Here is a 15,319-nt window from a genome sequence, read left to right on the forward strand (position 1 = left end):
ATTTTTGGGAATTCCCTAAATGATACTTTCTAAATAGAATAAGCTTACTCTTGAATAAAACAAGCTCAATATCGAGAAATTATATCATTAAAGGTCACATGAAGTAATTTGAAATGTGCATTTTTATTCAATGTTTGCCGTAATGTCAACCGAAACATGAAGAAAAGTAAGACATATAAACCTTCTCCCCTTTTAAAAAAACAGCATTTTGGAGTTTTGTTTTATCACCGCTCTACCAGCGAGAGTAGTTGAGCTCAAACTCATAAAATGAAAAGCATCTTGAAGGGGGGTGGGGTATGTCAGATACTACAGAGCATTTGACTGTCATAATTTGATAAGAAACTAAAGTATGAGATGACCTAAATAAAACCGTTGATCCATTTAGGTGGAAGTGACAAACTGCAAGCTGCACGTTTATAACGATTTTATATCTTCTATACGTGAATCTTGCTTACAGATATCCTAAAAACTACCAATACAAGCTGAAAAACTACCTGATACAAACATCTAAAAACTGTTTCATTTCATGTGACCTTTAACATCTGCAATAAGCAGTGTCACATTTTTTATTTTGTGATATGTCGATATTACAATGGATCGTTACACCCCTACTTATTTGTCAGAGCCAGTAGCCTTGTGGATCATTCATTCATTAAATCCCAACTCGAGGCATTTTTCAGGTCTCCCACTTTCTATAAACTCTCTCTACAACCCTTTGATGTACCCCTTCTATTTCACTCTCAAAGCCAGTTGTACCAACTTCAAGACTTGCTCAACTGTGTGGCTAAATCCCGTTCACAGATTTCCACAGAAAAGAGTGATAATGCTACACCTCCATCACTAGCTGCACTCAATGCACCCCCTGAGCCAGTGGAGTATCTGTATTATCTGCCACTGATACATCATAGCAAGCAAGAAGCCTCACAGCACCTCAGGCAGAAAGCACATGTCTGAACAGGACTTCACAGTAGCAACAGGTTCCGTTTCATCATTAAGAATGGCAAAGGCCAAAAATAGAAAAACCATTCCACCTAGTTTGGGATCATTACAATGGGTGTGGGGTTAAATGGATCATGTTTCTCTATTATGTAATGCACCTCACTATAGCCTGCCGCACTGAACTCCCTAAATCCTTTATGACTCTGCACACGCATGATATACCTCGGACATCAAGTACCCGGCCGGGTCAAAAGACAAGCTAAGAGTGGACCAGGAGAAAGGGTGCTGTGTGATGTGTTTCTGCTTGAGCGCGGCTCTAATATTAATTCTGAGTCAGTGCACCCGCTGGAGTCCAGCCAAGACTTGCAGCCGCGACTCGAGCGCACGGCAGCTGGGAAAGTTTAGCATGATGTACAAATCACCTCAAGCCATCCGTGCAAGGCAATTCATTTGAAGAAGTCTGACTCAAAATCTTCAGAAAGCAATGATCTCAACTAAAAGATGACGTGGACCTAACGCTGAGCCTTACACCTGGCAGTAAGCCGTACAGCAAGTCATTGTCAGGAAAGATGATGTTTGGAGTGGCTGTAAAATGTGTGTCAAAGCAGTACCTTGCCGGTTGATCTCGTTTTGCAGAAGCTCCTCCATGGCCTCCTCTTCTGCGATATCTAATGGCGTTTCTCCTTCGCTGTTTACTACACCAACGCTCGCACCTTGAGAGATAAGATACCTGCGAAGACATGGCAAGATGTTTAAAATAACAATAGGTGTGATTAGCACAATCATTCAGACATCTGCTGCTATATTGAAAAAAATAAATAAAATAAAAAGTTGAATTAATAAAAAAAGGGGTGTTTTTTTAAGTGACCCTAAAAGGTTGTTTACACCTGGTCATGTGATGTGTTTTATGAGATCAGACAGCTAGCTAAATGATTTGTGGAAGGAGTTTTTACATTTGGCCACATTAATGCATTTCTGCTAAACAAACATTCCAATCTTCAACTCCCATGTTGTCAAGCACTTCCTGACAAAAGTCTTGTCGACAATCCAGTAGTAAAAGCATCAAATAATAATTTGACTTCTAGTTGATCAGTTGAAAAAGTGGCAGAAGGTAGATTTTTCCGATGAATAATCTGTTGAACTACATCCCAATCACCACAAATACTGCATCTAACTCGCATGGACCCAAGATTCTCATAGAAATCAGTCAAGTTTGGGGAGGGAAAAATCATGGTTTGGGGTTACATTCAGTTTGGGGGTGTGCGAGAGATCTGCAGAGTGGATGGCAACATCAACAGCCTGAGGCATCAAGACATTTGTGCTGTCGATTACATACTACAGCAGAGGGCAAATTCTTCAGCAGGATAGCGCTTCTCATTCTTCAGCCTCCACAACAAAGTTCTTGAAAGCAGAGAAGGTCAAGGTGCTCCAGGATTGCCCAGCCCAGTCACCAGGTATGATCATTATAGAGCATGTTTGGGGTAAGATAAAGGAAGAGGCATTAAAGATAAATCCAAAAGATCTTGATGAAATTTGGGAGTCCTGCAAGAATCCTTTCTTGCCATTCCAGTTGACTTTATGAATACGTTATTCGAGTCATTGCAGAAATGTATGGAAGCAGTAGTCCAAGCTCAATCGAGTTATACACAATATTAATTCTTTTTGCAAATTCAGACCTTACTGTCCTAATTAAATAATTAAAAACCAAGACATGATTATATTTTATTTTGGTAAAAATAAGCGTAATCTAGAGGCCTTTGCCTTTCATATCAACCATTTCTGATAGCAAATGATCAATGATCAACTGTCAAGTTACTATTTATTGTTCCTAAAACTTGGATAGGCGACAAGACTTTTGTCAGGTAATGTATACACATTTATCTAGGTTATGTCAACCTAAAATGCAGTGTATCTGGCCCTTTTAAAATTATTATTTTTATACAAACGTAATCTATACATCTTACTCAGCATATAAATAAACATCCCAAAAGGTCAACTTTGGATTTTGTTGCTTGTTGTTTTTATACATGACTAATGTCATCAATCATAAAACTTGCTTTAGTATTAATTTATTTTTACAAAGTAATTTATGTGTGCGGTTTCAACAATCAGATGCATTTAGACCTGTCCATTCCAATGCGTTTTGGAGGGAATGTACACCTACACTTCACAGTCAGAAAAATTGCAAGAAGTGACCAGGTGAAAATGCCCTTAAGAATTCAAGTGATGATCTAAATTACAATTCAGTGAAGGGAAGGGGTCTTCCACTTTAGTTACTGGTTAACAGAGTGGATTCACGCCACTAAGCACATAGAAAGACTTGAGAGAGTTATGAAGGAGAGGCTACCACTTGTCTGAAAGACCTTTTCAGCATTGACCTTGATGTGCTCAACACAGTGCCCTCAGTAACCCCACACTGCTCAGATGGCAGATTCAAGACCGCAGCACTAGAGAACAAGACCGCACGGACCTGCGCTTACTACAGAGTGGGTCTTCTTACACATTTAAAGCAGCTCAATACTTAGTATAAGTCAAACACCACAGCAAAATTTGTTGAAAGTACAAGATCTAAGTGATTACAAACAGCAGCTTGTCTGCAGATATTTTTTAACTAAAACATAATCAGACACATTCTAGGGTATTAATGTTATAAATTAAAGCAGAAAGCAAGCTTGTTGGAAGACTATTCAAACCATTCTCTCTTATTTGTAACTTTTACATGATAAATGACACTTTCAATTGAGTATTTTAGCATTGTGATGTAGCTTAACAATGAAACAAAGGAAGTGGCTTGCTTTCTATTTGACTGCTTTCATTTCAAAAAGTAGCTGTTTAGTTCAGCTGCCAAATAGGGAAGGCCAATTCTCAGAAATATATTATCGTGTTAATCGTGTTAATTTTCAGGAAAAAAAAAATATATATATATCATTATATGTAAAGACAAATAATGGTCAGGTAACACATACTTCTTAAAATTATTTGATAAATTAAGGTATTAAATATGAAACATCTTTATAATTTATCTCTTGCATTTATCTCTAATTATCTTTATAATTTGTCTCTTGCATAAAATGCATAAGCCTTCCTATCAAATTTGTTTAAAAGAAACCCTGAAAAATCTTAATTTACATAGTCTCTTTGTAATTAATTACAATATTTGAGTCATTAGGCTTTATTATGGTTTTATTAAGATAATTTTGTATACAGACCACTACCAATTCCTATTTCTGGCTCTAGAAATATTAGTCCTATCAACAGACACAAAACAGGTCAGAGTACTGGTAATATTCAGGACAAAAGCAAGCTTGTTCTGATTTACTGTTTGCCCTATTTAAAAGTCAGCTGATATTTTCTCTAGAGTGCTGTGCTCCCTATACAGCTCACCAGCCTTCAGTATAACTCAGGCATGACATTCCCTTTTAAAAACACCCACTTCATATAAAAGATTGACACTAACAACAAAAAACTAAGACTGCACACCAATCAAATGTCCATGACAACAATTATCATAACTGACAGGATATTACAACTCATGTTACGATCAAAAACGCATGTCGAAACGCAAAGTGGGTGTCATGCTGATTTAAGATTGTTTTGAAGTTAACTTAGAGCTGAAAAAAAAGCATTTATTTGGTGCCTATTATAACATTGTGATGTTAACTTAGCAATATGCTAACATCAAAGCAGAATAAATTCTCTAAATTTCTATCTGCTATTTTTCTTATTGCTATCAGTGTAGCATTATTTGTGTATCGTTATTCAGTATTTGCTGCCTTCGAAGGGCCCATGGTTTGTTGGTAGAGAACAGTATATGAAACAAAGTTTTTAACAGTCTAATACATCATCAATTCATAGAAGAGGATGTGTTCATCAATTCTTAGTAAAGGAGGAATGGCGTCAAATGTCATTGTGAGTGTCAAATTAAAGGAGCTGCAACTGATTTCAGCCCACGCTAGATGCTAATCCATCACAGTGGCGTAGTGTGAGAACAGAGGTCACTTGGGGCTTTGAGTTTGGGCTGGCCTTTTAACCAGGTTACACATAGTTGGCAAAGCACCCTATCAATGGATCAACTGTGAGGGAAAGGAGAAACAGCACATACAAACATGGTCAAAATGTCATCGTATGGATGTGCTGAAAACCTCACAAAACGCAAGTCTCTTACTATTGACAAGTGCACTCTGGCTTGCAGTATGACTAGCTTTTTTGATTTGTCTATTTATTAATTAGGTGATACAATAAATCTTTGGCACCTTTTTATACAGCTTATGATGTAGTTTGCCATTAAATGTTGTTTACAAAACTGCATTGAATTCGGAGGAAAAAATTTATCATTTTAATCACCCGAGTCTATTTTAACATTGAACGTCCAAGTCTGAAACAAGTATTAATTAAAACCTTTACTTGAAAAAGTAGACAGACAGAAAGAGTGCTATGTAATCTATCTATCCATCCATCCATCCATCTATAAAATGCAGTGGTCTGAATGGTAAGTCATATCATCACCCGCAACCGACATTTTCCATGTGATGCTCAAAGATGCAAAGTAGTGCTGTGTTCACACCAGAAGCGGAACTCTGTGTCAAAATCACTTCACAATAGTCATAGATTTGCGTTATGGGCAGGGCTTCTGTCTGCCCGCTGACTCGAGCTTTGTTGCTAAATGGCTAACATGAATTTTATTGAGAATAGCTGTGTTTATGAGCTTTATGAAGGCTGAAAAACATCGTAGTTTTATTCGGCGCCATGTCTGAGTCCACTGGACTCTTTCAGAGATGCACCCAGCTCTGAGTTCATCAACTCCTTCGGAAACTATACCTGGATGATGTAGGCTTTCAGCGGTGCTTCAGACTGAGCCAAGCCCAGTTTGATGAACTGTTGTCCGGTGTCGGCAAGATTTCCCCTCGGCAAACCAACAACAGGCACTACGTCATAATCACTCCCCTACAATAGCAAGCTCATGATTGGTTAACGCGGCATGAATGTCCGCTGAACTTTACATTTTCCAACTCGATTGGCACGCGCAAAATGCTCAACTTGCACCGATTCATCCATATGAATCGTGTCATTCAAGCGGCCTCATTTGCACTAAGCGCGCCGCAAGATGTTTATTCACATCTTTGCATTGACTTAACAAGCAAATCACTCACGCTTAACGCTTCATCCACATCTGGTGTGAATGCAGCATAAGTGCATTTGAGAAACACAAAGAAAAATTTAGCATGTAGAGATGGATTTTCTTTCAGGTTTCAGATGGTCTCTTCGACATGATCATTTTAACTATAACTTTTAACAGCAACACCTTAATAACATAACGTCATCACGCAAAACCAGGGATAATTCATTTCTGTCATTTTATTTGTCAGTTAATGAAACCATGGCAAGGTACAGCCATTTGTAATTGACTTGAAATGGGTTTTGAAAATTACTTAAAGCAAAGATTTGTCAAATTCTGTCACAATTTGTGTTTTATATAAATTCTGTTTTTAAGTCTTTTTTCAGCATTCCCATCTGTGCTTTGAGCATTGGGGAAATCATAAGGCCATATCATATGCATATATCTAGTTTATCAAGTTACGATTAGGTCTAGACACAAACATTTTTTGTGACTTACTCAGCGATGTCGAGGTATCCACAGGAGGCAGCGGCGTGAAGGGGGATCCAGCCTTCATTATCAGGCTGGTTAATGCAGGCTCCATGCTCCACCAAGAAGGTCACCATGTCCACATTATCATCTATGCAGGCCTGAAAAAAGAGAGGAAAAGCAAGAATTAACATCTAAACACGAGTAACCATCCAGCATCTTTAATTATCAAACTTTAAACATATTTTAAAATGGTATTAAAGCGGCACGTAGCATTTTGGTTACCTAATGTTTGGATTAAGAGTCTTAGCCAAACACAGTTTCATAAACCCAAAAGTGAGCTTCAGGGCCAAACATTAATCTTCAGTGGGAACCTATTCCTCCAAACAAAGACACATTATATCATCAGGTAACCAAAATCCCTTAAGGGAGATTTGGAGGTCTGTAATTAAAGCATGTTGCCACTCGATGAAACAAAAGAGCCTGATAGAGACTAGCGATGTCACTGCTATGACAATACATGTGTGCCCTGCCAATGTTTGAGGTTAGAACAGTTCTTATTTAATTATTTTAAACAGATTGTATTCAGCAAACTGATTCAAAGTGCAAGTAAATTCATATAAAAAGTTTAAAAAGCCATATTTTGTTTTAAATGCATTTCAATGAATCAAGAAATTGCTTTTTTTGTTGGGGGAAATCAACAATCGTGACCTTATCTTTTGAGAGAAACTTTCAATGCCAAACACCTCAGTCTAAACGGACAACCTTGAACATCATCCAGGCTCAGTTCTCTGGGTACGCCCCTCTTGAACGGCTGCCCATGAAATCTCCTGGTCATATGGCTGGTTGCCATGACAATACCATAGACTAAGAGGGGAAACACACAAACCATCCTCACGTTCGGGGCACATGACTATCTGGGTAAAATCCTTGCCCAAATTTGGGCTGTTTACAGTACCGCGGTAGAAATGTGTGGGCCTCTTTACTCTTATCAGGGCCTTGTCAAACTAGTGGTAGAGGAAACCAGGACTGTCCAAACAGATGCTCACAGGCTGTTTGAACTACTTTTACTGGTCTGAAGTCCTTATTTTTACCTTTTCAGTACATAAAGCATAGTCTTTTTCTGTCAATTCTCACAAGCAAACTAAAGTGTCATTGATCGTTGCATATTTCATTCCAAACTAACTTTAAATTAGCCAAATGTGTGATCAATTTTAAACAAATGATTATATATATATATATATATATATATATATATATATATATATATATATATATATATAATTTTTTTTTTTTTTTTGGTTTTTTTTTTTGAGGGCTTTACATTAACAATATTCGTGTAAATGTGATATAACAATTAGAATTAGAAGCAGCACGACTGACAAAAATAACTGTGTTCGCGCAAGCTTACGTTTACTTGCGCAAAGCAACTGTGCCTAGAGGAAGCGCAACGGGTGCGATTGGTTCCAAACACAAAACAAGATATTCATACTTAGTGTTGTGCTAAAACACAAGAAAGATCTTTAACATTTTTGTCTTCTCCTAACACTATCATTTATCATTTTGCCATCAATATCGCAATGTGCGCATCTAGTCTTACAATTGATCAGCTCTTTAGTTGAGAACGCATGTGGTTTGTGAAGCCACTGCAGTGTTTATCCACAATGGAGTGCAAGTTTATCAGTTGTAGATCTTTAAGGCCTGTGAATAAACATTTCAAGTTTAACACATTTCAGGAAGCTTTAATAAAGATTGATTTTACTGAAATGAGTTCTACAATGAAGACTACACAGTGATATTCTACATTTAACTATTCAATATCTGTACCTGAATACAGATAGACTTCACAGAGGGTCACATAAATATTTGCTCAATTGTATCTCTAACAAACTGTTTATCTGTAACCCACTGGTCCTATTGCACCCATCCCGTTTTGAACCAGGATCGAACCAGCAATTCGTTGTATGGGAGTCGGTTGCTTTAACATGGAGGCTAAAGACCACGGTCTTTAGTCTCTGTCGCTAGAGCACCTTTAGAGGTTAGAGGGGTGAGGTTTACCTGAATAGCACCTCGCTAACAGGCATCCGTTAACACTCACCCCCATAAACCTCACTCCCATCCCTGACGAGCCTCCACGTGTAACCCACCAGACCTATTGCACTCACTCCGTTCTGAGCTGGGATTGAACTGGCGATTCTTTGTATTGGAGCAGTCTGCTTAAACAAGGTGTTTAAATATCATGGCCTATTGTGTAAGTTGCTAGAGCACCTTTAGAGGTCAGAGGTGTGAGATTTACCTTTATATCACTTCGCTAGCAGGCATCAGTTACATTAACCCACCTAAACCTCACTCCCACCCCACAGCCCCCACGAGTACCCCACCGGTCCTATTGCACACATCCTTTTTGGAGCTAGGATCGAACTAGCGAATCTTTGTATGGGAGTAGTTTGATTAAACTAGGAGGCTAAAGACCATGGCCTCTAACGTATGTCATTAGAGCACCTTTAGAGGTCAGAGGATTGAGGTTTAGCTGCATAGCACTTCACTAGCTGGCATCTGTTACCTTGCAATGCTAAATTGTTTTAAATATTGCGCATCCCTACTTTAGAACATGACAAACAATGAGAGAAAGTTCTGAATGAAACTCAACTGGTCAAAATAAACACATTGGAATGCATAATAAAACCTGGTTGAAACGGTGCCAAACTTTTAACTGACAATTATCCAGCCAATAAATCACACTTCCAAAACTTACTCAATAAAACTGCAGCTTTTTTTCTGTTGACTGACACTGATAATGTGGTTCAGTAAACAAGCCTATCCAATTAAGCCTAATTCAATCCACTCAACGCTAACATGCAAGTCTTTAGAAATGACTCATTAAATCCAACCAGCTCATTAGGAGTCATATGATTGTTGTGGTCAAGAACGACTCTGAACAATTGAAGACAAAATGTTCAAAATGTTCCCAGCCTTTTTAACTGATAATTAAAAAGCAACCAGCGGTTACGAAAACAACACACAAAAAAAGATTACATCATTGTAATTCAATCATCATTCAGGCTAATTAACTTGGTAAAGTAACACAAAGCAAAAGTTAATCTGCAGGTTTTTCAGTAGCACCCAAATGTTTGATGTCATTCTTTCTGCCTCAGGATAACACGTGTCCCCTTAAGGTAAGCAAGCATTCCCTCTGGCCTCAAAACACACTGTTTATTAAAAGCCTAGCCCAGCAGTTCCCACAGCCCAACAATGGCAATCCCTTAATGGCTGTAATTGTTCAGGCCTGACAGGTGTGAGAGGCTGTGACCACATCAGGGAATGCAGAGCCGGACTTTGAGCTCCAAGACAAGGAAAAACGCTTTCTAATGAAATGAAGGACTCCAAACTAATTCTCTAAAGTGCTTCTGAGCGCCATGTTGGAGTGTAGAGAGAAAAAAAAAAAGCACTGTAAATTCCTTTAAGAACATGTACTGAGTAATGCAAGAACGTCATTGGTGTGTAAAGAAGACAGATTGGGTATGTGGGTGTCTAACTGATCCAGACAGACATATGAGGTCTGTTTTTTATTTGGTGGTTCGGCTGTACATTCAGCAGACATCTGGGAGCTAATCTGAATAATGTTGGTAATAATAGCAAGGATTGCATCCAAATCCCACATCAACTGAAGGCCGCAGACAGGCACATACAGAGGCCGCAGACATGTATGGACTTAAGAGCAAACAAATCGCCAAATCTCCATTTAAACCTATGTGACAAAGCTGGAGAGAAGCATTAACTAGTGATAAATATGGAGGTAAATCAGATATATGTGAGTTTAAAAAGGTATGGTGTGGATTCGATCTGAACAAATCTTGTTTGTTTGTTTTTTTAAAAGAGAAGCCACAATTAATCCGACACTAGTAAATCTGCCTATAGGTTTTCCTAAGAAGAAGAGGAATATTTTTTTTTAATTTCCATTGCAAGTTCAAGGCTCGAAAATAAACTTTTTTTCTTGGTAGCACCGGTGCTCCTAACTTCATAAATTTAGGTGTACTAGACAAAATTTTGTCGCACCCATAAAAATGAGCATTTACTAAAATGTTTTATATTAAAAGATTTATTGTATTTGTAATCAACACTTTTCAAAACTAACAAATAAACAAAAATCTGCAGCCGCTCAGCTGCCCTGCACACACCGCTTGACGTGAATGAGATGAACTGAATAAACAATAACAGTGCTTTTCTCACGGGTGGTGTCTGATATGGCACAGATGACATATAACTTATTATTTGCATACGTCATCTTAATAGCATTAACGGTCTTTTCATGAGCTGCGATATTAGTTTCATCTCATTGAATGCATGCTCTTCAGTGATGGTGAACACGGTGTCAGTCGCATGACTGAAAGCATCATGACGATTAAATTAGGGATTTAATATTGTAAAAAAAATTATGTGCTTAATGTGTAGATTCAGTGGCAAACAGTTACCTGAAAACTTCCACTTCATTACATGATAACTAATCAGATGTGCCATTATTTGTAACTGTAGGTAGTTTCTAAAACTAAATCTGCCAGTGTTGTTTTCATTCTCTTGTATCTGGACCTGTAGCTCCCTGTCATCGGAATTGAGTGATTGACAGCTGATATTAACCAATCCATTCGCGTTCTGTTCTAGCGCAGTGGGCCAATAAGAAGAGCTTGAAGGTGGGGCAGGCATTGCAGGCTTTTTTTGTTTTGTCAACCATTCGTGAGCGCTGTATTTGGCGTTTTTAGGTACAAAGATGCTTATTGTGTGAATGACTCCTAATTCCGCGCATGTGGTAAACATTTTGCTGTAAAAACTAGTCGCACAACATCAATTTTATGCACTTGCACAAATGCTCCCAAATATAATTTGAGGTCACAGATTAAATTTCGGGCACATATGCGACCAAAACAGTGGCAATTTCAAGCCCTGCAGTTGTTCAAACATTGGCAATAAAGAAAAACAGAATCCTAAGAGCACAAAAATTTACACACAGGCCCTTTAAAGTAACACTTAATTTTTTGAAACAAGTTCATTTTACAAGTGCCCTAGATTTAAACAGTTGAGTTTAAACATTTTGAATACCTTCAGTAGGGCTGTGCAATTAATCGAAAATCCGATTTTCGATTTTGGCTTGTAACGATTATGAAAAACCATTAATCGAGATAAACTGTTATTCCATCACATACCGCCCCCTTTCAGTTGTACACATGTGAAAACTCTTTGCCTCTGCAAAGCAAAGTTCCACGTGAATATGACTAAAAGCATGTGCTGTAATGTAACTTTTGCAGCACGGGATGCGCATCATTCATATTTTTAAAAGCGCAAAAAAGCACTTGCTGTTGTGTGTGTGCGCACCGTGCTTATCTTCATACAGGAAGTGCGTGTGTGCGTGTCTGTGCGCGCGCTGCGCTTAGCCTCGGACAGCAGAGCACACACACATCTAACGCGATCTTAATGTGAGCGCTTTAATGGTCAAATACATGCACATTTGTGTCAGAGCGCAGTGTTTAGTGATTATTCATATTAACCCTCATTTGTGTAATAAACAAGTTGTGAATCAAAAGACACGTGAAAGAGAAACCATATCAGAGCCGCACTATTCTTAAAGTGACAGCGTGCGGTATTCTTGCTGCTGCCGACTGTTTTTTTATTATTAATCAATAATAAAATCAAAAATACAGTGAAGATGCTTAAAGCACAGTTTAAACATAACAGATTTAATAACTCATTTATAATATCTGATTTCTTTTATCTTTGCTATGATGACAGTACATTATGTTTTACTAGATGTTTTTCAAGATACTAGTATTCAGCTTAAAGTGACATTCAAAGGCTTAATTAGGGTAAATAGACAAGTCATTGTTTAACAGTAGTTTCTTCTGCTGACAATCTAACATATATATTGCTTAAAGGGGCTAATAATATTGAGCTATTAAAATAGGTTTCAAAATATTCAAACCTGCTTTTATTCTAGCTGAAATAAAACAAATAAGCCTTTCTCCAGAAGAAAAAAAATATTATAGGAAATACTGTAAAAAAACCCTCTGTTAAATATCATTAGGGAAATATTTATATATAAAAATAAATTCAAAGGAGGACGAATAGTTTTGACTTCAACTGATAATCGTTTTGAATAATCAAGATTATGATTTGTCCCATAATCGAGCAACCCTAACCTTCAGTCAATCTCCAGGTCTGGCAGGAGCACTTTTAGCTTAGCCTAGCATAAATCATAGCATAAAAAAAGAGAAAAGTTCTTTTCCCATTTAAAGGTTAACTCTTTTGTAGTTCCACTGTGTACTAGGATTGGGAGAATACTGTTGGTATTCCTAGAAAATATACTCTCATTTAAGGGTATTAATCAAGAGGCTTTGTTGCTGTACCCTTGATATTACGATCACTTGAAAAATAGTCCCTATCTAAGTAACTAGTACACAATGCAACTACAGAGGAGTCAAGCTTACAGGAAAATTATCAAACCCCTTTTTTTGGTAAGGAGAAGTTATTGGTCTAATCTGATATAGTGTTTAATGCTAAGCTAAGTTAAAAAGTGCTCCAGCAGTCTAAGAAATTGGCTTCAGAGATGTAAAAATGGTACTCAACTGCTTAACTGTAAGTTACTTACATGGTTTTTGTGTAGATGTGGAGAATAACCTTTAAGATGCAATATTAGTAGGGCTCATCTTAACAAACAGTAAAAAAGATTTAAAATAACACCTTTAGTCACAAGCTGAATTCTGCAGCCAAAAGCAGAGTAGCTGAATGTAAACAAGAGATCTCCAGAACTAGTGAGAAGAGTGACGTTCAATTGAATCCAAAAGGATTCCTGTCTAAAATGTCAACAATGGACCACTTAAGCTGCTCTTAAGGAACAAGTGGTGAACTTCAATACACAAAAGCACCACAAATACATTTAAACAGCTGCTGATCAGCCTTGTAACCAAAAATGTCAGCACCATGCTGTGTAGGATCTGCTCTGTGACGCACTGCTAAAAATAGAGGATTTCAGACGTGCATAAGCCAAGCCTCCATTTTTTTCTCTTACAGCTGATTCCACGATGAGTGATATGAGTACTACTGTACTGAAGGTAGCACTTTACACTGCTTGCAGACAGACAAATACATGCAGAATTCAGACCAATGGATGCAGAATTCAATCCGCAGTCTGTTAAGTGAAAACTTTGCCAGCAGCCAAATGAGAATTTATGCACTGCTGAGCAAGAGTTTCATTAGAGGCAGTGTACAAAACACATTCAAAGAATGATCAAATTATCCAAACCCCAGTAAAGGCTAAGAAGAGAAGGCAAAAGTTATTTTATTCACCAAACGCTTTTATTTTAGAATAAAGGCGCCTAATTCTAGACTGCAGCCAAGGTTGCAAGTTTACAATCACAAGCAGTTGACACTAAGGCTGCATTTACACAAGTGAGTCTCCATTTAAAATGGGTGTGACTTGGCCCATAATTAAAACCCATTTTCTCTCCTGATTCTCCGCAGAAAGGTCTCCAAAATAGGTCTCCAGAAGTGAAAATAACCCAGTTTAAAGTTTGCGCCTTGCGTATGCTACGAAGATACACACACCAAGAAAGGACCTCTTAAAGGACTCCATCCTCCAACGCATCAGAAAAACTTGTACAAAGAGAGAAAGACTATCTAGGTATTTAGTTATGCATTAAAGCTGTGCCCCTTATCAAAAAAGTGTCTTGGTGGTCCTTAATAGTTGTGTGGAACTGAGCTAGATTTGCCATTTTTTTATCTAAACTCTTATTTCCTCACTGTACGATTGTTTGTTATATGTTAGACTAGTCAATAAACCATGCTATAACCATGTTGGATTGCCTTTGTTTGCCTCACAGAAAGTCACTTATATGATTGATTTTTGCTACAAGCTGATTGAGTTACTAAAATTTTCTAAACTATTAAAATGATAGTATAATAATAATACAATAATCTACTTCAAAAGAAGTAGCTAAAATTCCCTTTCTAAATAAATAGGTAATTACTAGGCACGGTTCGGGTAGGTTCACAGTTTTGGAGCCATGGTTCGGTTCGGTTCCTGTTTGCTGTGGGGTTAGCGTTGCTGTCATCTTTTTCAGCAATGCTAAGGAACAATAGATTCACTTAATAACAAAAAAACTAAACTTTTTTCATTATTAACTTTGCCATCACATTTTAGTACAGTCAGCATACCCGAGTAAACAACAAACATTAAATAAATACCTCCAATATAGACTAGTCAAAAAAAATATATTCTCTTTAGTGCAGCCATCTTAACTAAGTAAACTGAAATTAAATAAATAACTAGACTAGTGAAAGATCAATTATTGTATTAAAAAAAAAAAAGATTTACTTTTAAAACTGTCCTCCAGTCACTTTATAAGAAAAACATTATTACATTTTCAATGCACCTCTAAAAAGTTTTTTTTTATGTGCTCCTAATGTGAATAATGGCAATAAAACGAACCACAACTCTTAGCTATTATACAGAAAGATCAAAATTGTGTAAACAAGAAGGTTTGCTTATTTTACAAATACCAAAGCATCAAAAATCGAGTTACCTATAATGACTTTCTAAACTTTATTATTATATTATTATATTATTAGTGCCCCTCATGCAATCAAAGTTTAAGGAAAGTCATTTCGCTTGGCGGCCATCTTTGAAATAACTTTTAAGTGTTCTATTTGAATAGGGATGCATGAAATTTTTCAAAACTCTGCCAGGCTTACAATTTAATTTCCTATTTGGAATCATCAATTAAATTAAACAATTGTCTAAACATTCAA

General features: G+C 37.3%; 1 protein-coding gene across 42 annotated transcripts in view; it reads right to left on the reverse strand.

Annotated features, from left to right (window-relative positions):
- Positions 1-15,319, reverse strand: part of ppp1r12a (protein phosphatase 1, regulatory subunit 12A) — a 95,076-nt gene that overhangs the window by 49,102 nt on the left and 30,655 nt on the right. For all 42 annotated transcript variants that reach the window (NM_001003870.2, XM_087246546.1, XM_087246547.1 and 39 more), the window contains exons 2-3: positions 6,554-6,684; positions 1,551-1,669 (exon numbers count right to left, since the gene is read on the reverse strand). In NM_001003870.2, the coding sequence (NP_001003870.2) occupies positions 1,551-1,669; positions 6,554-6,684 (250 nt within the window). The remainder of the gene's footprint in view (positions 1-1,550; positions 1,670-6,553; positions 6,685-15,319) is intronic.

The sequence above is a fragment of the Danio rerio genome, chromosome 4 (assembly GCF_052040795.2).
Source record: "Danio rerio strain M-AB ecotype USA chromosome 4, GRCz13ab, whole genome shotgun sequence".
Classification (NCBI taxonomy): domain Eukaryota; kingdom Metazoa; phylum Chordata; class Actinopteri; order Cypriniformes; family Danionidae; genus Danio; species Danio rerio.